Consider the following 19,708-nt stretch of genomic DNA (forward strand, 5'->3'; position numbering starts at 1 on the left):
TCGTCTCCTTTCCAGCAATTCATTTTATAGTTCAAACTATTTTTATTCTAAGAGTTACACAGTTACCAATATTTTGCATTGAATTAATGGAAACAATTAAGGCTATTTCTTATACCTGTTACTTCGTCATCTTGCTATTGCTTCAAATTATATTTCAAGTCATATTAATCATGTTAATTGGGCAATGTTCATTAGCAATGACACATCTGTCCATTCAGATTTTTACGTAAACAAGTCACAAATGAAGAGTTTGTAAAACAAAAAAATACAAATATTGCGCTATGTACTGCCATAAAGGTAAAATCTCCTTGAAAAAAGTAGAAAAAACGATTTTCTATAAATATTGATATTGTCAAATTTGTCATTCAAATAAATCTAAAATTTTAAAAGTTTCAACTAAAATGATTCTGTCAAAGGTCTCGACATGACCCACACGACTCTATCTCTCTTATAAAGATTCCTTCAATTATTGATCTTCAAGATATCTGCCCGACATCCATGTGTTAACCTCTAACAGTTCATGCTCACCTCCCTTTTGATTAAGTTCATTGGTGGGTATTAAGTTAACAACCAAGTATTGGTCTATATCATTCAAAACTCTAACCTGACTATCCTTGTTTATAACCAAGTATGCATCCTGTCACCAACAAACACATTCCAACTAATCAATCTTATCTAACAATAAATTGAGTAGATGTATCACGCATCCCCTCAGTTTGCTTACCTCTTATATTCCAAGGCACAGTATCTTTTTGAGAAGTTTTCACTATTTTCATGTCGTCTGTTGCTTTCCTATGGGCATCCTGTAATGTCTCATGGGACTTCTTTATTTCTGTATTTTCTTTCTGTAACATTTCATTGGATTTTATCATCTTAGTATGTGACATCTTCAAACTTTCAAATGATTCTTTTAGTTCCCGGATTTCATTATTGGAATGTTTGATGTCCATCATTATTTCTTGATTGGTTTGATCTAAAGGTTTGGTTTTCAGATTATCACACTCCTGCTTCATTTGCTGCCCACCTAATCTATGTATGGCCTGTAAGATATACAATATTTATTTTGCAGTATTTTATGAGCTATTTTCTTGTTGTCATTCTTGATAACTTAAATAAAAATTGCAAGTTCAAAATGGAGTCTTGCAGCAAAACTTTGCCTCAATAAAACCCATACATCAATTGGAATCATCTAACAGCTCACACAAAGCTGACAGACAGCAATCACCTTATTAGCTTTTTGTAAAGTACAATGGCTTTATCATCTTAATTATATACATTTTTGTATTCTTGTTTTTGATTGTACTCATGTGTTTTGTCTATATGCCTTTTTGTTTTTCTTCGTTGATTTGTTTGTTTTTATAGTGATTAAGATTATAACACAAAGGTGACTGTCGTAACCCTATTTTTGACATTTTTACCTATTATGTCTGTTTGTTTTGTTGTATACACATCATTTTCAATATAATGGAAATGTAAGCGACTGTCATACAAATTAGAGGTTTAGCTAGCTATAAAACCAGGTTTAATCGACCAATATTCTGCATAAAAAAATGTCTGTACCAAGTTTCATTTCATGCTTTGAGCTTTTGTTGTTATCGGCTTTGAAATAGCTGTCAGTAACTGTTTGTACTCTCAGATTTGTACATAGTGTCTTTTTTGTTAGGGGGATATAGGATCTGTGTTTTTGTTAGATGTTTTTTTTTTTTTTTATATTTATCCTTTTTAACTGATTTTGATAGTTTGTTCTTATGTTTTACTGCTACAACACTGTCCCAGGTCAGAGGTATGGTTTGGCGTCAAAAACCTAGTTTAACCCCACCACTGCATGTGCCTCTCCAAAGTTAGGAGCCTGTAATTCAGTGGTTGTGGTTTGGTGCTGCATGTCATATTTGTTTTTAGTTCATTGTTTTGTACATAAATCAGGCCATTAGTTTTCTCGTTTGAATTGTATTACATTTGTCATTTCGTAAAAAAGTGATATTTTCATAGAGTAGGGTACAATTTCTCTTTACTCTTCATATCAAGTTTTTGAGATAAAAAAAAAAAACCATCATTACAAGACATACATAAATGCTACTAAATACGCCTGAGATAGACTTTAACCTGCTGATCATTGTTATCCATGTCAAATTTGCATTTTTTTTACTTCTATGTTCTTTTTTTTCAAAATGCAGTCGTGTTTGTTGGTGGATCAAATTCAATGATACAATAAAAACAAGTTACCCTGGGAAACATTTAGGAAAAGTGATAAAAGTAATTCTTAATAATGCATGCTTATGAGATACATGTACCAACAAAACCATAAAACTTTACCATTAATCACTGATCCATGAAATGAGGCTTAGTTATGTTGAACCCTGTGTAACAAGCATGCATATCATGCAAGGATCCCTTATACTAAATACAGTTGAATCAGATAAGTAAAGGAATTTGTAGTCCAAATAAAATTTCCAATGAAATTGTATGTTTTATTGTGTATAAAATATGCATCCTTAATAATTTTTAAGCCAATCAATGTGTTTGTATAATAATCAAAATGACATGTTAAACTTATTTGTCGAGACCTTTATCATCTGACCACGGGGAAACTATGTTGCTTATGTTTGTTATCGGTAATAAATACGGATAGATTATTAGTCCCAAGCCGGTAAAATATATTAAACAGAAAGAATAATCAAAATCATAATTAAACATTTTTGTAAAAGAGAGGTCGAAAATAAACTGACATGTTGACACCATGGTTAAAAAGATTAAATTCAACAGACAAACAATTGTACAAAAAGCACAACATAGAAAACCAAAGGACTGAGCAACACGAACCCAACCAAAATCTTGGGGTGATCTCATGTCCTCTGGAAGGGTAAGCAGAGCCTGCTCCGAATGTGGTCCCTGTCGTGTTGCTCATGTTAGTACAAACCCGATAATACGTCTAATTCGGAGGTCGTTGTAAATGATTAAGTCTCAACCTCAACAGATGGCGACAAGGAAAGATTCATCTGCAACGACTTGTTCTGTAAGTACTTTCGTATTAAATATTTCCTTTTAGATCATTGCATATATCAAATCATTTTATAGATCATATTATATGTGAACTGTTTATTTTGTTTGGTATTTTATGCAATAAATCATCTTTTATTAGTACATACTATCGATGCAAATGATTTGGAATACGAATATGTTCGTCACCTAAACTATCAAGTAGACATTACAAGGTACAGTTTGGGAATTGGACACCATAATGTTATTTGCAACCTCAGGTGACTTCAGCCTCAGAGAAGTCAAATAATTATTTTGGGTCCCTTTTACCTAGACCTTATCAAGGTTGACTGCAAAAAGTAAAATCACAAAAATACTGAACTTAGAGGAAAATCAATTCGGAAAGTCCATAATCACATGGCAAAATAAGATAACAAAACGCATCAAAAACGAATGGACAAGATCTGTCATATTCCTGACTTGGTACAGGCATTTTCAAATGTAGAAAATGGTGGATTAAACCGGGTTCTATAGCGTTAACCCTCTCACTTTAATGACAGTCTGACCATATTCCGTTATATTTACATTGATGCGTTAAATAAACAATAAAATAGTCAAACTATGGGTACATCAGTCATCATCGTATAACAATTTAATTCAAAATAAGTGAGATATTCACATGACAAAAAAAAATATACATATTATTCCAGAAGTTGCCGAACCATGAAAAATGTGATCAAAGACAGTGGAAATATTAACAGACGGAAACTTGAAAATACAAGACATTTGTATACAAAGAATGAAGCATGCAGGTCTCTTAGTTTCTGGAATATAAAGTTATTTTAAACAAATAGTTTACAAGATTGCCGCTATCACCTGCTGCAGCAGGACAAGATACATGAGATATATATTTCCTTGCCTTGCATTCTGCGAATATTGTTGCAGGTGAGACAATTAAAATAAGAAATGTATATTTTCCATAGATAAATTAATAAGATGATACGTATGATTTGAACAAATGAATCTGAATTCGACTTCTTATGTTTATTTCTAATATCTTTCAAATAGGTGGTTTAAAATCATTCAACTTGACCTTGATATATATGCTTACACAAGTTATATCATTCCAAGCAGTATTGAAGAACCCTGTTTCAAGTTTGCCATCATAAAGATGAGCCAGGTTATTCCTGTAGTGTTTGATTCTGGCTAAGTCTGCAGCTGGTGTGGTTTCCATTGCAGAAGGTAGACGGTCGAATCCACAAAGAGGAGGAGTCATTGGAGTCAAGTTCCTTAGTAATAGTGTCATCAAAGTCACATCAAAGGTTTTAGAATCTGGAACATCTGGAGAATACATTTATTACTATAAGTATGAAAGCAAATAGCATGTATGTCCATAAAAACTTATTGTAATACCACACCAGTGTTTAACCTTTCTACAAGATGGAAATAAGAGTGATTGTATTGATTGGTGTATTTTTATACAGCTTACTAGTAAATCTAGCAACTCATTTTTCTTATGAATTGTGTGTTCATTGTTACCATTATCTAATCATGTATTGGTTACAACTATTCATCGTTGAAAGCGGCGCTTTAGTCTTGGTTGTAGCAATGGATTTTACGAATTGTTGGTGTTTTTGGTGACCTTTATATATTGGTTTGTTCATTGTAGATCTCATTGTTGTGTAGCATGTGTGTCATTGGCAATCTTACCACTTCTGATCATAATAATTTTTACAACTTTTGCTCACTTCATATCTAAATATATACGTATAGTATTTTCAATGTTTTTGTAAGAATTAAAAAGTCATATTGGGTTGCATATACTAGTTTGATATAAAATGTACTGTTCAAGCATCACAATTTGACATCAGACATTTTAAAGATCTGTATTTGTCAAAAAAAATATTAATACATGTGTTTCTGCTAATCCTATCTTCCCTTATTTTAGTGCCTACCCTAACACTTTTTATGCCATTTTGGAACAATCACTGTTAAATTCAGCAGTTACCACCTAAACAATGTTTGTAAAAGAATGATATTACCTACCTACCTATCTTTCCTATTTTTTCCAGCACGTTAGCGGAAACACATGTATCTTTTTTTTTGGCCTTAACTTCAATAATGAAATAGAAATTGACAAGACACGATTTGCAGGTAAAAAAGGGTGGGTGGGTACTGTATTTACAATTGACAAAACCTCATCACTCTGTTGCTGTTTGAAAACGTACACCATTGTAATCTTTTAAAACTTATAATTGGCATGGCAAATACAAATGAGAATGTGGTTTCAGGATGCTGTATAAGCCAATCAAATAAACACGTTCTTTGTAATTCTTTTAAGTCTAATTTCAGAAAAATATTTAAATATAAAAGATAGCAGGTCACAACCTTAAAAGAAATCAATGAATTGTGAGCTAGCGAATGAAAACGAATGAAAATGAATTAAGGATGCTTGAAAATTATTAAATTATGATAACACCTAGATTTTTTCCAGATAGAGGGATATTCAATGGTTTTTTCTTTATTAATAAAAGGCAACAGTAATATACCGCTGTTCGAAATTCATCAATCGATAGAGAAAAAAACAAATCTGGTGTACAAACTAAAACTGAGGGAAACGCATCAAATATAAGAGAGCTACGACACAACAGAAACATAACATTAAAATGTAACACACAAGAAACGACCTATAATATAACAATTGCCATTTTCCTGACTTGGTTCAGGGAATTTTAAGAAAAAATGGTAGGTTGAACCTGGTTTTGTGGCATGCCAAACATCCCGCTTCAATGACAATGTTAATTATAACATTAAAATGACAACATTACATGACAGGAGTACAATACAAATATATTGGAGAAAAATACAGAAACACAAGAATAATAGGCAACAAGGGGTACCAGGTTAAAAATTCGATACGCCAGACGCGCGCTTCGTCGACACAAGACCTACCAGCGACGCCCAGACGAAAAAAGTGTGAAAGCACATAGCTGAAGAGCCTTGAGGACCTAATGTTCCAAAAAGTTGTTTCCAATACGGCCTGGGGTATTCGCCTGGTGCAAGAAAATCCTTATTATTGAGAACAATTCATACTTTTGCAAACAGTTAATTTTATAAAATGACTATATAATAGATAGACATGATAAAACTGAAGTGGTGACTAGCTACAGAATAAAAACGGACACATTACAAAAATATACACCCGTGTTAGACACAACCAATGCAACGCACAAAGTGACGTCAAATTTGAATATCTTAATGTTAATTAGCGCGATTGAAAGCAAACCTAAACAGCCTTTTCAGAAAAAGGGAGAAGGTTTGGATCCATTAAAACGTTTAATCCAACTGCAAATGTTTGCACCTGTCCTAAGTCAGGAATCTGATGTACAGTAGTTGTCGTTTGTTTATGTAATATATATGTGTTTCTCGTTTCTCGTTTTGTTTATATAGATTAGACCGTTGGTTTTCCCGTTTGAATGGTTTTACACTAGTAATTTTGGGGCCCTTTATAGCTTGTTGTTCGGTGTGAGCCAAGGCTCCGTGTTGAAGGCCGTACTTTAACCTATAATGGTTTACTTTTTAAATTGTTATTTGTATGAGGAGTTGTCTCATTTGCACTCACACCACATCTTCCTATATCTATTTGTTTGAAAAAATCTTTGAAATGCAGCAAAATTAAGTCAATATATTATTAAAAGAATGATAAAATAAAAAAAGGGTAAAGATGTTGTGAAATTTCATTCATCATAAACATCACTAAAAAATTTAAGTGTGATGACCCTTGTGCAAAGTAATATAGTCATTTGTAATGGGAGAAATGAAAAATTGGTAGATCTGTTTGATTTTCATAGTTTCGAAGACTTAAAAGAATTTTTTTTTTATTGAATGGTCAACGTTGATTGTTGTTTAATGATTGTGCCGTTGACAATATCTCTTACATATTCGAGATGATTATGATTGGATTTAGTTTTTAACATGTTTGATGGTTAGGAATATAAACAAACAAAATAGATCTTACAATATAAATAGGACAGTTAGTATTTCCATTTTATGCACTAAGATATCTTAAAAGCATAATTTTTGTTTTTGAATAGTATATACAGCAGGGTTTTGTGGTATACTTACTAGGAATGGTACTACAGGATATTTTTAAAACATATCTGTACTTACCAGGAAATCTCGGAAACAGAAGATTCCACTGTGATTGGTTGAGTAAATGCTTCTTTTTCAAGTCAAACAAAGTGTTATACTCTTTTTTTATTGTTGCACCTAAACAAACTGGAGCAAATGCACTATCAAAGAGGATTCTAGCTGCACGAGGGGAGACTCCAGTTAATAACAAACTCATTCGGACATAGTTTTCTTCCTCTAAAGATGCCATAGTAAATTGTCCTTTATTCCATTGATACTTACTTATAAATGTATAGAAACACTTTTATTTTTTCTACTAATTATAGACAGATTGTGAATTCTCCTTTATTCCTTTGCTACTTATAGACGGATAGTAAAGTCATGTCTGTTTCTTTGCTAATCATAGCCAAATAGTATAGTCTTTTTATTCCTTTGCTTATTATAAAAAAGATATAGTTGTCTTTATTCCTTTTCTAATTAAACGACATCTAATAAAGTCTTCTTTATTACTTTGCTTATTATAAAAAAAATAGTAAAGTCGTTTTTATTCCTTTTTGTTTAATAGACATAATTATAAAATTCAAAAGAATGTCATCGAGACAGTCAAGACTATTTATTTGTAATATGGCTTTCCAAGCTGGCATACATGTTGGTTGTTGTCCTTCTTATGAGGAAAACCACTATAGAAACCGTATATTTACTGAAAAATAAGAAATAAATTAATTTAAATCACTAAACATGTTAATTGGATGCATGTTGGTACAATTCCTGACTATTGTTGATTTCCTCTCAGTTCCTTTAGCATATAATAAAGGAAATCATATTCAAAAACACATTGAAAGTTGATGACAAAAGTACATTTAAATGGCACTCCTAATATGGAGCCAATAACATTAATGATACTTATTATTCTGCACCAAATGTGCATTTCAACAATACATATTTATTCAATGATGCTTAAGCCAAAGCTTTTCATGATGGTTCAGTTATATCTATATATAGAAAAATTTGTCAAGATAATAAACAAAAAATGTCAACATTTCGAAATAAGAGGTTGCTATTAGATATGTATTTTCCCGATTGTTGAAGGCTGTATGGTAACCTATATTTGCTAGTTTTTATATAATTGGGTCTCATCGGAAATTATATTTGCAATACTTTCTTCATGTCATGTAGTGTTATCGTTTTAGTGTTATATTTAAAATTGCTAAAAACAAATCCGGGTAACAAACTAAAACTGAGAGAAACACATCAAACATAAGAGGAAATCAACGAAAACACCAAAGAGCAACAAAAAATCAAACGACAATGCAACACACACAAAACGAACTATAAGATAACAATTACCATTTGCCTGACTTGGTACTAGGCGAGTGACTTTAACTATAAAATTTAATTTTTAATGCACCCACCTAACACACGGCTAAATTATATATCATTTGAAAGCTACACATCTGTACTATCTGTTTTGCCCGGTCGTAAAAAAAATCGTACGGTGCAATTTCTGTCAAATCAAGATCAAAGGCCAAGGACGAATAAGTGAACATTTTCTAAGATTTCAGCTTGATTGCATGATATGACTTTTTTATAATAAATTCACATATGCAAACAATTTCAACTTTTAGCAGAGATATTATCAGTCATTAATCAAATGCATTTTTAAATATTTAAAGCGTGTTTTTGATAGAAAGCACATGTTTCCTGAAATTCGAGTAAAAGTTAACAAAATGTGTGAAAACACAATTATTTCTTTCTGATGCAACTGCTGATCACTTAAAACAGAGTAAAACCCTGTAATAACTATCAAAGAAGATTTTGACATCATAAAATTTGTTAAATTATGCTTTCTTCTAATCAAACAGCAAATCATAACAACTCATACATTTGCCCAAAATGCCGCCATCTGCGAAAAAAACAGCTTTTAAGAATTTCTTCCTATTTAAACACTATATGTGGTCAATATAAGATTTAATAAACAACTTCTTAAGAATCTGAAAAATTTAACGTAAAAAATATGATTGCTTAAATTGCGTTGAAATGCATGAATTCATCAAATAAGAATAATTATGAAGAAGAAAATCATTAATACGCAACAGTTAAAGGTACAATTAGACTTTATGAATAGCTTGGATGACTAGTTCATTTTTTCACACGAGAATGACTTCATGCAAAAGCTTCTGATGACGACTGAAAATAAGCTACCATTATCTTGACACTTCACTTTCCACTATATAAGTGATGTCATCTCACTGAATAGTGCCAAATTTGTGACAATGTTGAAATTAAAAAAAAAAAGACTCAACAGATATAGTTTACTCTATCACGTATCTTGAAATCGACGATGAGGGTTAGTTGAGAACAAGTTTGACGACAAAAGAGATGAGCAAAAATCAACCCATAAAACACTTCTTATTACCCAATTATAAATTTTTCATTTTTATGTAGCAAGATTATAGCAACGCCTGTATATCTATACTACTTAAGGGGGAGACCGTTAACTAGCCTCAACTCCTCTGAAACAATAACAAATTGGAAATATTTATGATATGACGTATACATGTAGGGTTTTGTATTTTCTAAATTTGTCTTTGCATGCTCAGTCGACGTACTGCCCTCATAATTAAATAAAACTCTTTATTTAAACACTTGCCCGTAACGCGATTTCGCGGCATCTTCTTGTGGAAAGTTGATACAATATTCCAGAGCTTGCATTTACTTTCACGATTGTCGTAATAGGGCGTACCTGCTCACAATGACGATATTGAATAAAGGCAACTATAGTATACCGCTATTCAATAGTCGTCAATCAATTTACTAGTAACTGAAACAAATCCGGGTCACAAACCAAAACCGAGGGAAACGCATTAACTATAAGACGAACACAACGGAATAACCGAAACACTGAACTGCTACAAAAATTAACGCCAACATACAAATAAACAGATTATTCGATACCAACTGCCAGATGCCTCACTTGGTACACGACATTTGAAAAAAAAATGGTGATTTGAACATGGTTTTAAACCAGAGTTCAAATGCAAAGTTGAATCATCCCTTTGAAAATTTTATGGACGCCACTACGAGTTGGTTGACAATCATGAAATATCTATTTCGTCAGATGACGACTGATCAGTTCCAATCTACGTAACCAAATAACCGTCATCTCTGCGTTGAATGTCACCTACCGAATAAGGCTTGACACGGAGGTAGGAATTACATGAGCCAGAAGACGGGTGTCGCATGTGGAAAATGATCTGCTTATCCTTTGGGAGCCCCTGAGTTCACCCCAAATCACCGTGACCAAATTAAGTTATTTTCGCGGATGTTTGTCTAATTGCGTTTATCTTCTTCACTTTACTTTGAGGCGATTCTTTGGCCGATTTTCATTACTGCAAGTCTGTTGACCCTTCCGGAGCACCTGATATCACCCCTAGTTGAAAGTGGGTTTCGTGTTGCTTATTCTTTAGTTTTCTATGTGTGTCATGTGTACTATTGTTTGTCTGTTTGTTTTTTTCATTTTTAACCATGGCGTTGTCAGTTTATTTTCGATTTATGAGTGTGACTGTCCCTGTGGTATCTTTCGCCCCTCTTTAATGTCTTTAAAGTAAAATGGTACCACAGGGACAATCAAGATCTCAAACCATGAATCAAATAAACCTAATTAAAAACATGAACAAAATAAAATTAAAGTCCAAGAGACGAACAACAGTCCACGAAGCACAGCACAGCATGAAATCGATCACTGTCTAAAACAGCGAATGATCTTATGCAGTCAGGAAGGGTATTCAACTTTTGCATTTTTTTTTTATTTCACAACTGCTTATAGTGTTTTACATACACAATGACCTGCATTTGTATTTTAAAAGCTTATGTTGAAAATACTCAAAGCATCTTTTATTCAAATAATTAAAGAGATTAAACTTCTAAACACATTTAATGTGTCTAACACGATTTTTAACTAAATAAGAAGCAGCAGAATTACAATGTATATAAATTCGTTTACATCCCGCTTTAGACAACCAAGTGTTTCTAAACAAGGTTACTTATTTCAATGTTGCCTACGATTTAGTCGCAAAGTCATGTTTGCATTTAAACATGATTACAAAAATTAAATAAGTTTGACTTCGTAAAAAAATATTTTTACCTCAATTAGCTCGTATATATTCTTTTCGAACTTTAAATACCCTTCTTTTATTATGGAAAATCATTCTCCTCCCTGATATTGACAATAAGCGAACATAGAATAATAAAATGTTCGCTATTTGCAGATGGCAGATTTTTGGGCAACTGCAAACACTTCAATAGAAGGCTGTTGTATGAACAATAATTAATAATTGCATCTTAAAATTATAAAACAAATATTCCTTGACCTAAAACATACACATTTATCTATTTTATTTAGCATCCAATTATTGATCCTCCAAGATATATTTTGGAACAATTTATCATTTTTTTTTAGGATTTGTGATGAATTTCAATTTTCGGGAAATATTGCGCATGTACCACTTATTTTTTTTTTTTGATTTGGAAATAATGTATCATGTTTTATAAAGTTCACAAAGTCATGATCTTTTGTAATATTTTATGGTACAAGAATTAGAAAATGGCTTTTTGTTTAGTAATCGCAAAAATTTAAATGATTTTCCTCGACCTTTGACCTTGATTTAACAGGAAATGCACCGTACGATTTTTTTACGACTGGGCAAAACAGAAAGTACAGATTATTAGCTTTCGAATGATATATAATACAGCCGTATGTTAGGTGGGTGCATTAAAGTCGTTAACTAGGCGTCTTTTTGAAATAAGTCACTCGCCTATACAGGATATTTTAAGAAAACATGGGATGACCATGGTGTTGTCGCTAGCAAAATCTCCCGCTTTTATAACAATGTTTAATATTACACTAAAATGACAACATAAAATAACAGGACTACAATACAAATGAATGGAAGAACATTGAGGAAAGAGAAATACACAAATAAACAATATAATAAAACATGATGACATGCTTATAGTTATAAAAGGTTTTGGGCTGACAACTTTATATGCCAGACGTACGCCTGTGGCGTGTTTAACTATTTACAATATCGTATTTAGTTATGTTTGAATGAATTCAAATGATCATTTTGCTGATATGCCTTATGTATAAAACAAATGGCTAATAACACAGTTGTGATTATTTTCGGTTTTACAATAGATATAGGAAAATGTGGTGTGAGTGCCAACTCTCCATCCAAATAATTATATAACAATTTATAAAAGTAAACCATTATAGGTCAATGTACGACCTTCAACACGGAGCCTTGGCTCACACCGAACAAAAAGCTATGAAGGGCCCCAAAATTACTAGTGTAACACCATTCAAACGGGAAATTTATATAAAAAAACACGTATAAATTACATAAACAAACGACAACTACTGTACATCAGATTCCTAACTAAGGACAAGTGCAAATATTTGCAGCGGGATTAAACGTTTTCATGTTTTGATTCCCGTAAATTGCTAATATTCTTATGTCATCGTTCAATGACGTCGGATAGCTCATTTATACAACAGCATATGGCCTTGGAGGCCGATAGGAACAGCCAAATCATTATATTCATATTTAACCACGGATATTTACTTAAAGCGTTTGAAGAACGTCATGTTAGAATGGCTGAACATATATAGATAATACAAACATAGTAAATTTCGATTTATCTAAACAAATTTGATAATAAAATTGTAACAACAATCCGAAATAATGTATGCAGATATATAAAGTTTTGATTAGAGAGCCAATGAGACAACTATCCATCCAAGTCACAATGTGTTAAAAGTAAAAGGTAAATCACAAAAATACTGAACTCCAAGGAAAATGCAAAAGTAAAGTCCCTAATCTCAATTACATCAAACGAATGGATAACAACTGGCATATTCCTGATTTGGTTCATGCATTTTCTGATGTAGAACATTATAGATTAAATCTGGTTTTAAAGCTAGTTAAACCTTTCACTTGTATGAAAGTCGCATTAAAATAGAAACTATATGACTAACTTATCCTAATCAAATCCATCGGAGTCCAACTTACAAAGCATCAGAAATAAAGCTGATACAAATTTTAGGAATAAATTACAAATTCAATACATGAAAAAAAAATATGTCATAATTTATGATACTGCCAAGCATTCCTTACTTATTTCTGTGTTTCTATTGTTTCATAACAAAAAAAGGTGATGTAGGGTGAAACAGCATAGAAAAGGATGTAGTGTCAAGTTTTCAATGCAATGTCAGTATTAAATTATTTGATACTAAGTAGGTCATGTTTGGGAATTTTTGTCAGATGTTCAGACTTCTTGTTTTTTTCTGCGATATAGGGAAAATTATGTTGCGCTATAAACCCATTTTTCTATTCATAATAGAATTGAATTTGATGTTTCAGAAAAGGTCATTTGCCAAAATTTCATCAGATTCTAGATTTCCTTTCTATCGGAACATTCGAGGGACCACAACAGTAAATTGATTCTATAAATAATATTTTTTTTATATTGACATCAAATGAAAATAACTTACTTTGTTCTAATTCTATATGTCGAATCGAATATTTGATGCTATAAAGGCTATATCAACCATCTTTCAACCGTGTGCATATTCAAATGACACTTTTCTTTTTGGAAACACTGAATATATTATACTCCAAGTCTGTGTTATGTTTATAACAATCGATCTAGAATGACTAAGTACATTTAAATAGATATTGATTGAATAAACTTTCCAAAACTGGTTTATCAACGTGAAATGGAGCTGAACGAGAATACGTCAATAGAAATGTTTTATACAAAGACACTATTCAACGTTATAATATATTTTACCTTATGTTGAAATTTAAGCTATTCATTTAAATTACTTTAATGATAAATTTAAAAACAACCTTACTATTTTATAAAACTGTACACGCATATAAATAGCTCTTTGCTTAAGCGCCCCTTTGGTGTTTAAATGTTCAATTATCTACGTTATACAAACAGTATAAAACTTCGTTATTTTACTCAAATATCACTAGAAAGAAGCCTACTAGAAATGTTTATGGTGATACATAGCTTGAGTTCCTGTTTCTTAAACTATGTTTATGCAGTGATGCATTATGTTGATAGTTTTGAAAAGTTTGTCAGTCCTTTTTCAATCGGAGTTTGAATGTCAAATTAGTAGCTTCTGTCACAGTGTTATACAGATGCTTCTAGAACGGAGGAATGAACTCAGAGAAGGAGAAAACAACCAAAAACAATGGTGGTTATCACTTTTCTTAGTTGTGCTAGATTGCAGTTTTTTTTCGAAAGGTGCGAGTCAAATTCTGTCTCTGTCGGGTACACCAAGATCGGTTGAAAAAACTAAGAAAAGATAATTTAGAAATCTAGCGATTTAAAACATTTGTTCAGTGGTCCGAGTTTGTAGTATTTTAATGTTTGAGTGGTGCATTCTAACTCTGTGTTACACGGGTGATCCGAGAAAGGAGGAATTTACTAGAGAAGAGGAGAATAATCTATGTTTAAACACATTTCTTCGAGTTTGTTATATCCATTTTTTTTTCTCGAATGGTGCGAGTTTTATAAAGGGATGCAAGTTGTAATAATTGATGAGAGTGTTTTGGTGAGGCAAGTTGGCCATGTGGCGAGTTGTCATAAATTCAAGACAAATTCATTGTCGTATACAAAAAATTCTAAACATGACTAAAAATTGATTTCATATTGTTAAAATCATTGAAATGAAATTTTTAAAACCAGTTATTAAAGTGATTGGTTTAGAATGAAAACAAAATCGATAAAGTTGTAAACTGTTCACAAAAGAGGGACGAAAAATACCAGAGGGAAAGTCATACTCATAAATCGAAAATAAACTGACAACGTCATGGCCAAAAATGAAAAAGACAAACAGACAAACAATAGTTCACATGACACAACGTAGAAAACTAAAGAAGAAGCAACACGAACCCCTCCAAAAACTAGGGGTGATCTCAGGTGCTCCGGAAGGGTAAGCAGATTCTGCTCCACATGTGGCACCAACAGTCGACAACAAAAGCTTAAAGTTTTAAGTTATTTTTAACTTTTACTTCTATTGATACATGTATGTTCTGTATTTCAATAAATTCAACACCTTCCTGGTTCGAATTTCATTATACATTTTTGGTTCTTTCACTTTCGAAATCAAAAAGACTTTAGGAGCCAATTATGTTTATGCCCGTCAGGTATGTCTGCCTGTCGTCACAGGTCAATGCAATCGTCTATTGACATCGTTGTTCCTAAAATCTCTAGCTGAAAAAAAAACATACCACTGTGTTCTTTTTTCCAATTAAGAAATATTTTGCTGAGTTTATAGCAATATACCACTCAAGAAATCAATTAAAAAAGTGAAAATAATTTAGACACTTGTTTATTTTTAACATTAAATTGGCAGATCAAACCGGTCTCAAAAAGTTAAAATTTCCCCTTATCATCCCCTTAGTAGACAATTCTGTACATGCTGTATGTTTAAAATTAAAATCACAAACATACCGAACATCAAGAAAAACTGAAAACGGAAATTCCCTAATCTAACGGCAAAATTAAAAGCTCGAACACAACACACGAATAGATAACTACTGTCATATTCCTGACAATATACAGGCATTGTCTTATGTAGACATTTGTTGATTGAACCTGGTTTTACAGCTAGCAAATCATGTTGCTTGTATGACAGTCAAATAATATTCCATTAAAATGTGTTAATAAAGCAGACTAGCTTAAAATGTCTAGTAAGGGGTTCACACATTGCCGATTATTGCTCCCGTTTGAGATCAGACAGCGATAGGACACGAAAAATGAAAAAGTCGGAGTACTTTTCTCAATTATCTGGAATGTCCTATCATTGTCTGAACGCAGTCGTAACATATTCCTACGGGTCAGGAATGGTCCGGGTAGTTCGGCGAAACACCCCGACAGTTAGGTGCGTCCCCTAACATTCGGGGAAACTCAGACGATTTTGTCTAGTCGGATTACAGGGTTACGGAGTTCAGATTGCATCCAGATCTTGTCGATTGCGAACCGTCTTTGCAGAAACTGTTCCGGAACAGACCCGTTATTAATACGAAATTCGTCAATGATACTCAAGTCAGAGTCCTGACAATTACAGAATACAATACGACTGAGACAAGACAAAGCCGTTTGCAATGCGATAGAGCGGAAAGTGATAGGATTAAGTTCCAACAGTAACTGATCATCCCAAGTATGTCGACAGTTTTCGAACTGATAACTTCCGTCAGCGTCGTCTCACTGTCTTGTCACTGTCTGATCTCTGTCGGATTACATTCGGTAGAGTCGGGATGCAGTCGTGACAGACTCGGTCGAGATTTACCATGCAAAAGATACAAATCGGATTAGAAGCGGATTGAGAATAGGATTATTAGGACAAATTCGCTTGAAACGGTTGAATATCGACGCTTCCTGAACAATATCTGATTGTTGTCGTGATTCAATTTTTTTTTACAAATTTTAATTAATGTTTGAATTTCCATTCACGATCCACAGGATCTTGATCAGACTTTTGACAAATTTTAATCGGGAATGTTCCTGTCAAGGACGGCAGTAAAAATCGTGAATGTGTGACCCCAACTTAACACAGGGAAACGGCGGTCAATATTCTTTAAAACAGAAGTGTTTTAAATCAGCAAATACATTTTCAAGGCAAAGATAATCTGCAACTTGACACGGGTTTTCATTAATTAACACCAAGTATGAAATACCCACTGGTTATAGCCAGCAAAACCTCTTACTTGTATAACAGCCGCTTACTATTCCATTATATTGATAATATTGTGTGAAGAAAACAATCCGACATCATATTATATAAAAATGTAAAAATTGGGGTACGACAGTCATCATTGTGCTATAATCTTAATTATCATTAAAACAAACAATTATGTCAAAATCAGAGGAACAAAGCATAAACGAAAGACAAGAAAACAAAAAAGTACCATAGCACACTAACACAATGACCGGATGTAAAGGTACCGAGCCACATCAAATGGATATTACCAAAACATTTACTGAACTTCAAGACCATCATTTATTAGCTAAAAGTTTATACGAAATATTTATCAGAAAGGTCTTGGTATCTATGTTATCTTCCGATGAACCTTTTTTTTTAGAAAAAGGACGAGGTATTCTTTGACATATCAACTTTCTGTTGAGACTCATTGAAAAAGTATGGATTGTTAATGGAAAGAACATCATCAATATAACTGGAAGTGAAATTGAATAATATGGCATGTTTTTATCTTCTTTTTTGACAAGTTTCTGAAGGAGCTCCGACTAATTTGAAAATAAGAAAGAGGTGCACATTTCTTTCTAATATGAACGCCAACAATTTGTTGATTTTTTAACTTCCAAATATGTTGTCAATAAGAAACTATATACGATCTTTTGTTTCCCGGTGTAGCATCTTTTCCTTATTTGTAGACAATTAACAAACTATAACTTATGGTATCCATAAGTAATAAATTTTAGACGTCACATGCAAATTCTGAAATGTGCGAACACAATATAAATTATCAGTTTTGGATAGATTAAGTATACAAGTACAGTTTAACATTTACTCAAATTAGTTTTGAAAAAGTATTTGAAATTGCTAAAACGAACTGATTTTTGTTCATCTGCTGTATTGTTACACCACTGTTCCATGCGTACGTTACATTTTGATCTCACGTTGTATGTTTGACGAAAGTTATATTCTCTCCATCTGTTTGTTTTGCATTAGTGGAAATAATTCATATTCATCATTTTTTTCAGGATTTTTGACAAAGAACTGCATGTTTACTGTAAATTTATCTTCTTTGAAAACATCGTTTCAAAGGAGTAGGTTCAGTAAGACCCCTTTTTGGCCCCAAAATATAGCAGTTTTACAAAATTGTTAAAATGTAAATCTTTAGTTATTTATTGGACAGTAGAATGCTTCTGCTACATAAATATGGGCTGTTTTTGACAATACAATGCACATATATCCGGTACTAGCACCATTAAGTCATGCTAAATTACTGACATCCTCATAATTCTAGCATTTTAGTTAAATTTTAGACGGTTTTCGTGTAAAACGAAAGTGGCCGCATTCGTGTTCATCCTTAATATTGAAATGTAAGTTGTATTTATGATAATACATAACATATATAAAGGTTGAGGATGAACACGGATGCGGCCACTTTCATTTTTACCAAAAAACATCTGAAAAGGGACATTTTTCGGCATATTAGGTAGATTTTTCATATTTGAGCTTGAATCGGATCGTTTTTAACGACTAAATCTGTTAAAATCTTTCACATAAACTAATTAATTCAAATAAAATAGACACTTAAGTGTTTAAAAAGTGGTCAAAATCTTTCGTCAGATGAACCTGAAATTTGAGGCCAAAATCGGTCCTTACCGGACCTACTCCTTTGCTCTGATTATCTGCATGGATAATCAAGCCCGATCTAAATTGTTACATATTAAGTACGTATAGCGTGCAAAGGAAAACCATTGGTTTTAAAAATACAAAGAACAATCTCTTATGGAATACAAAAAAATTATACGAATACAAATGGTACTTCAAGGAAGATTGCAAACGTTCGAAGTTGAAAATTTACATTACAATATACGAATCAAACGTTCAAACAATAAACAAACACTCAAAGCAAAATAAGCATTACTTAAGTCAATAGTGAAAAGCAGTTCATCATTCAAGCTAAGTTAAGCTAACTAAAGCAAAATAGCTAAGCAAAGAAAACAACAAGAAGATGCGAATGAACACACTTTCTTACCTCTTATGAAGTAAAAAGGTTATGCCTAAACGTACAAAATACGAATAGTAAAAATCATAAAATTGAGAATGGAAATGGGGAATGTGTCAAAGAGACAACAACCCGACCAAATAAAAAACAACAGCAGAGGGTCACCAACAGGTCTTCAATGTAGCGAGAAAGTCCCGCACCCGGAGGCGTCCTTCAGCTAGCCCCTAAACAAATATATACTAGTCCAGTGATAATGAACGCCATACTAATTTCCAAATTGTACACAGGAAACTAAAATTAAAATAATACAAGACTAACAAAGGCCAGAGGCTCCTGACTTGGGACAGGCGCAAAAATGAGGCGGGGTTAAACATGTTTGTGAGATCTCAACCCTCCCCCTATACCTCTAATCAATGTAGAAAAGTAAAAGCATAACAATACGCATATTAAAATTCAGTTCAAGAGAAGTCCGAGTCTGATGTCAGAAGATGTAACCAAAGAAAATAAACAAAATGACAATAATACATAAATAACAACAGACTACTAGCAATTAACTGACATGCCAGCTCCAGACTTCAATTAAACTGACTGAAAGATTAGGATTTCATCATATGAACATCAGGCACAATCCTGCCCGTTAGGGGTTTAGTATCATACCATCATAACATATATGAGAAGAACATAACCCGTGTCATGCCAACAACTGTTTTTAGAATACATGTGTTTAGTTCCGATGCAAAGACCTTATCAGTGACTCAATATTAACGCCAAAATATGCAATCTTTAATGACTTGACAACAGTATCGTAATTATATCCCTTCTTAATA

At 32.6% G+C, this 19,708-nt stretch overlaps 1 protein-coding gene across 1 annotated transcript in view; it reads right to left on the reverse strand.

Moving 5' to 3' along the window:
* The window catches only part of LOC143066861 (uncharacterized), a 77,576-nt gene extending 63,795 nt beyond the window's left edge, over positions 1 to 13,781 (reverse strand). Inside the window, exons 1-4 of the mRNA XM_076239673.1 lie at positions 13,661 to 13,781; positions 7,147 to 7,807; positions 4,088 to 4,317; positions 725 to 1,040 (exon numbers count right to left, since the gene is read on the reverse strand). Of these exons, the coding sequence (XP_076095788.1) occupies positions 725 to 1,040; positions 4,088 to 4,317; positions 7,147 to 7,357 (757 nt within the window). The 5' untranslated portion in view covers positions 7,358 to 7,807; positions 13,661 to 13,781. The remainder of the gene's footprint in view (positions 1 to 724; positions 1,041 to 4,087; positions 4,318 to 7,146; positions 7,808 to 13,660) is intronic.
* Between the last annotated feature and the right edge of the window lie 5,927 nt (positions 13,782 to 19,708).

This window comes from Mytilus galloprovincialis, chromosome 3 (genome assembly GCF_965363235.1).
Source record: "Mytilus galloprovincialis chromosome 3, xbMytGall1.hap1.1, whole genome shotgun sequence".
Classification (NCBI taxonomy): Eukaryota; Metazoa; Mollusca; class Bivalvia; order Mytilida; family Mytilidae; genus Mytilus; species Mytilus galloprovincialis.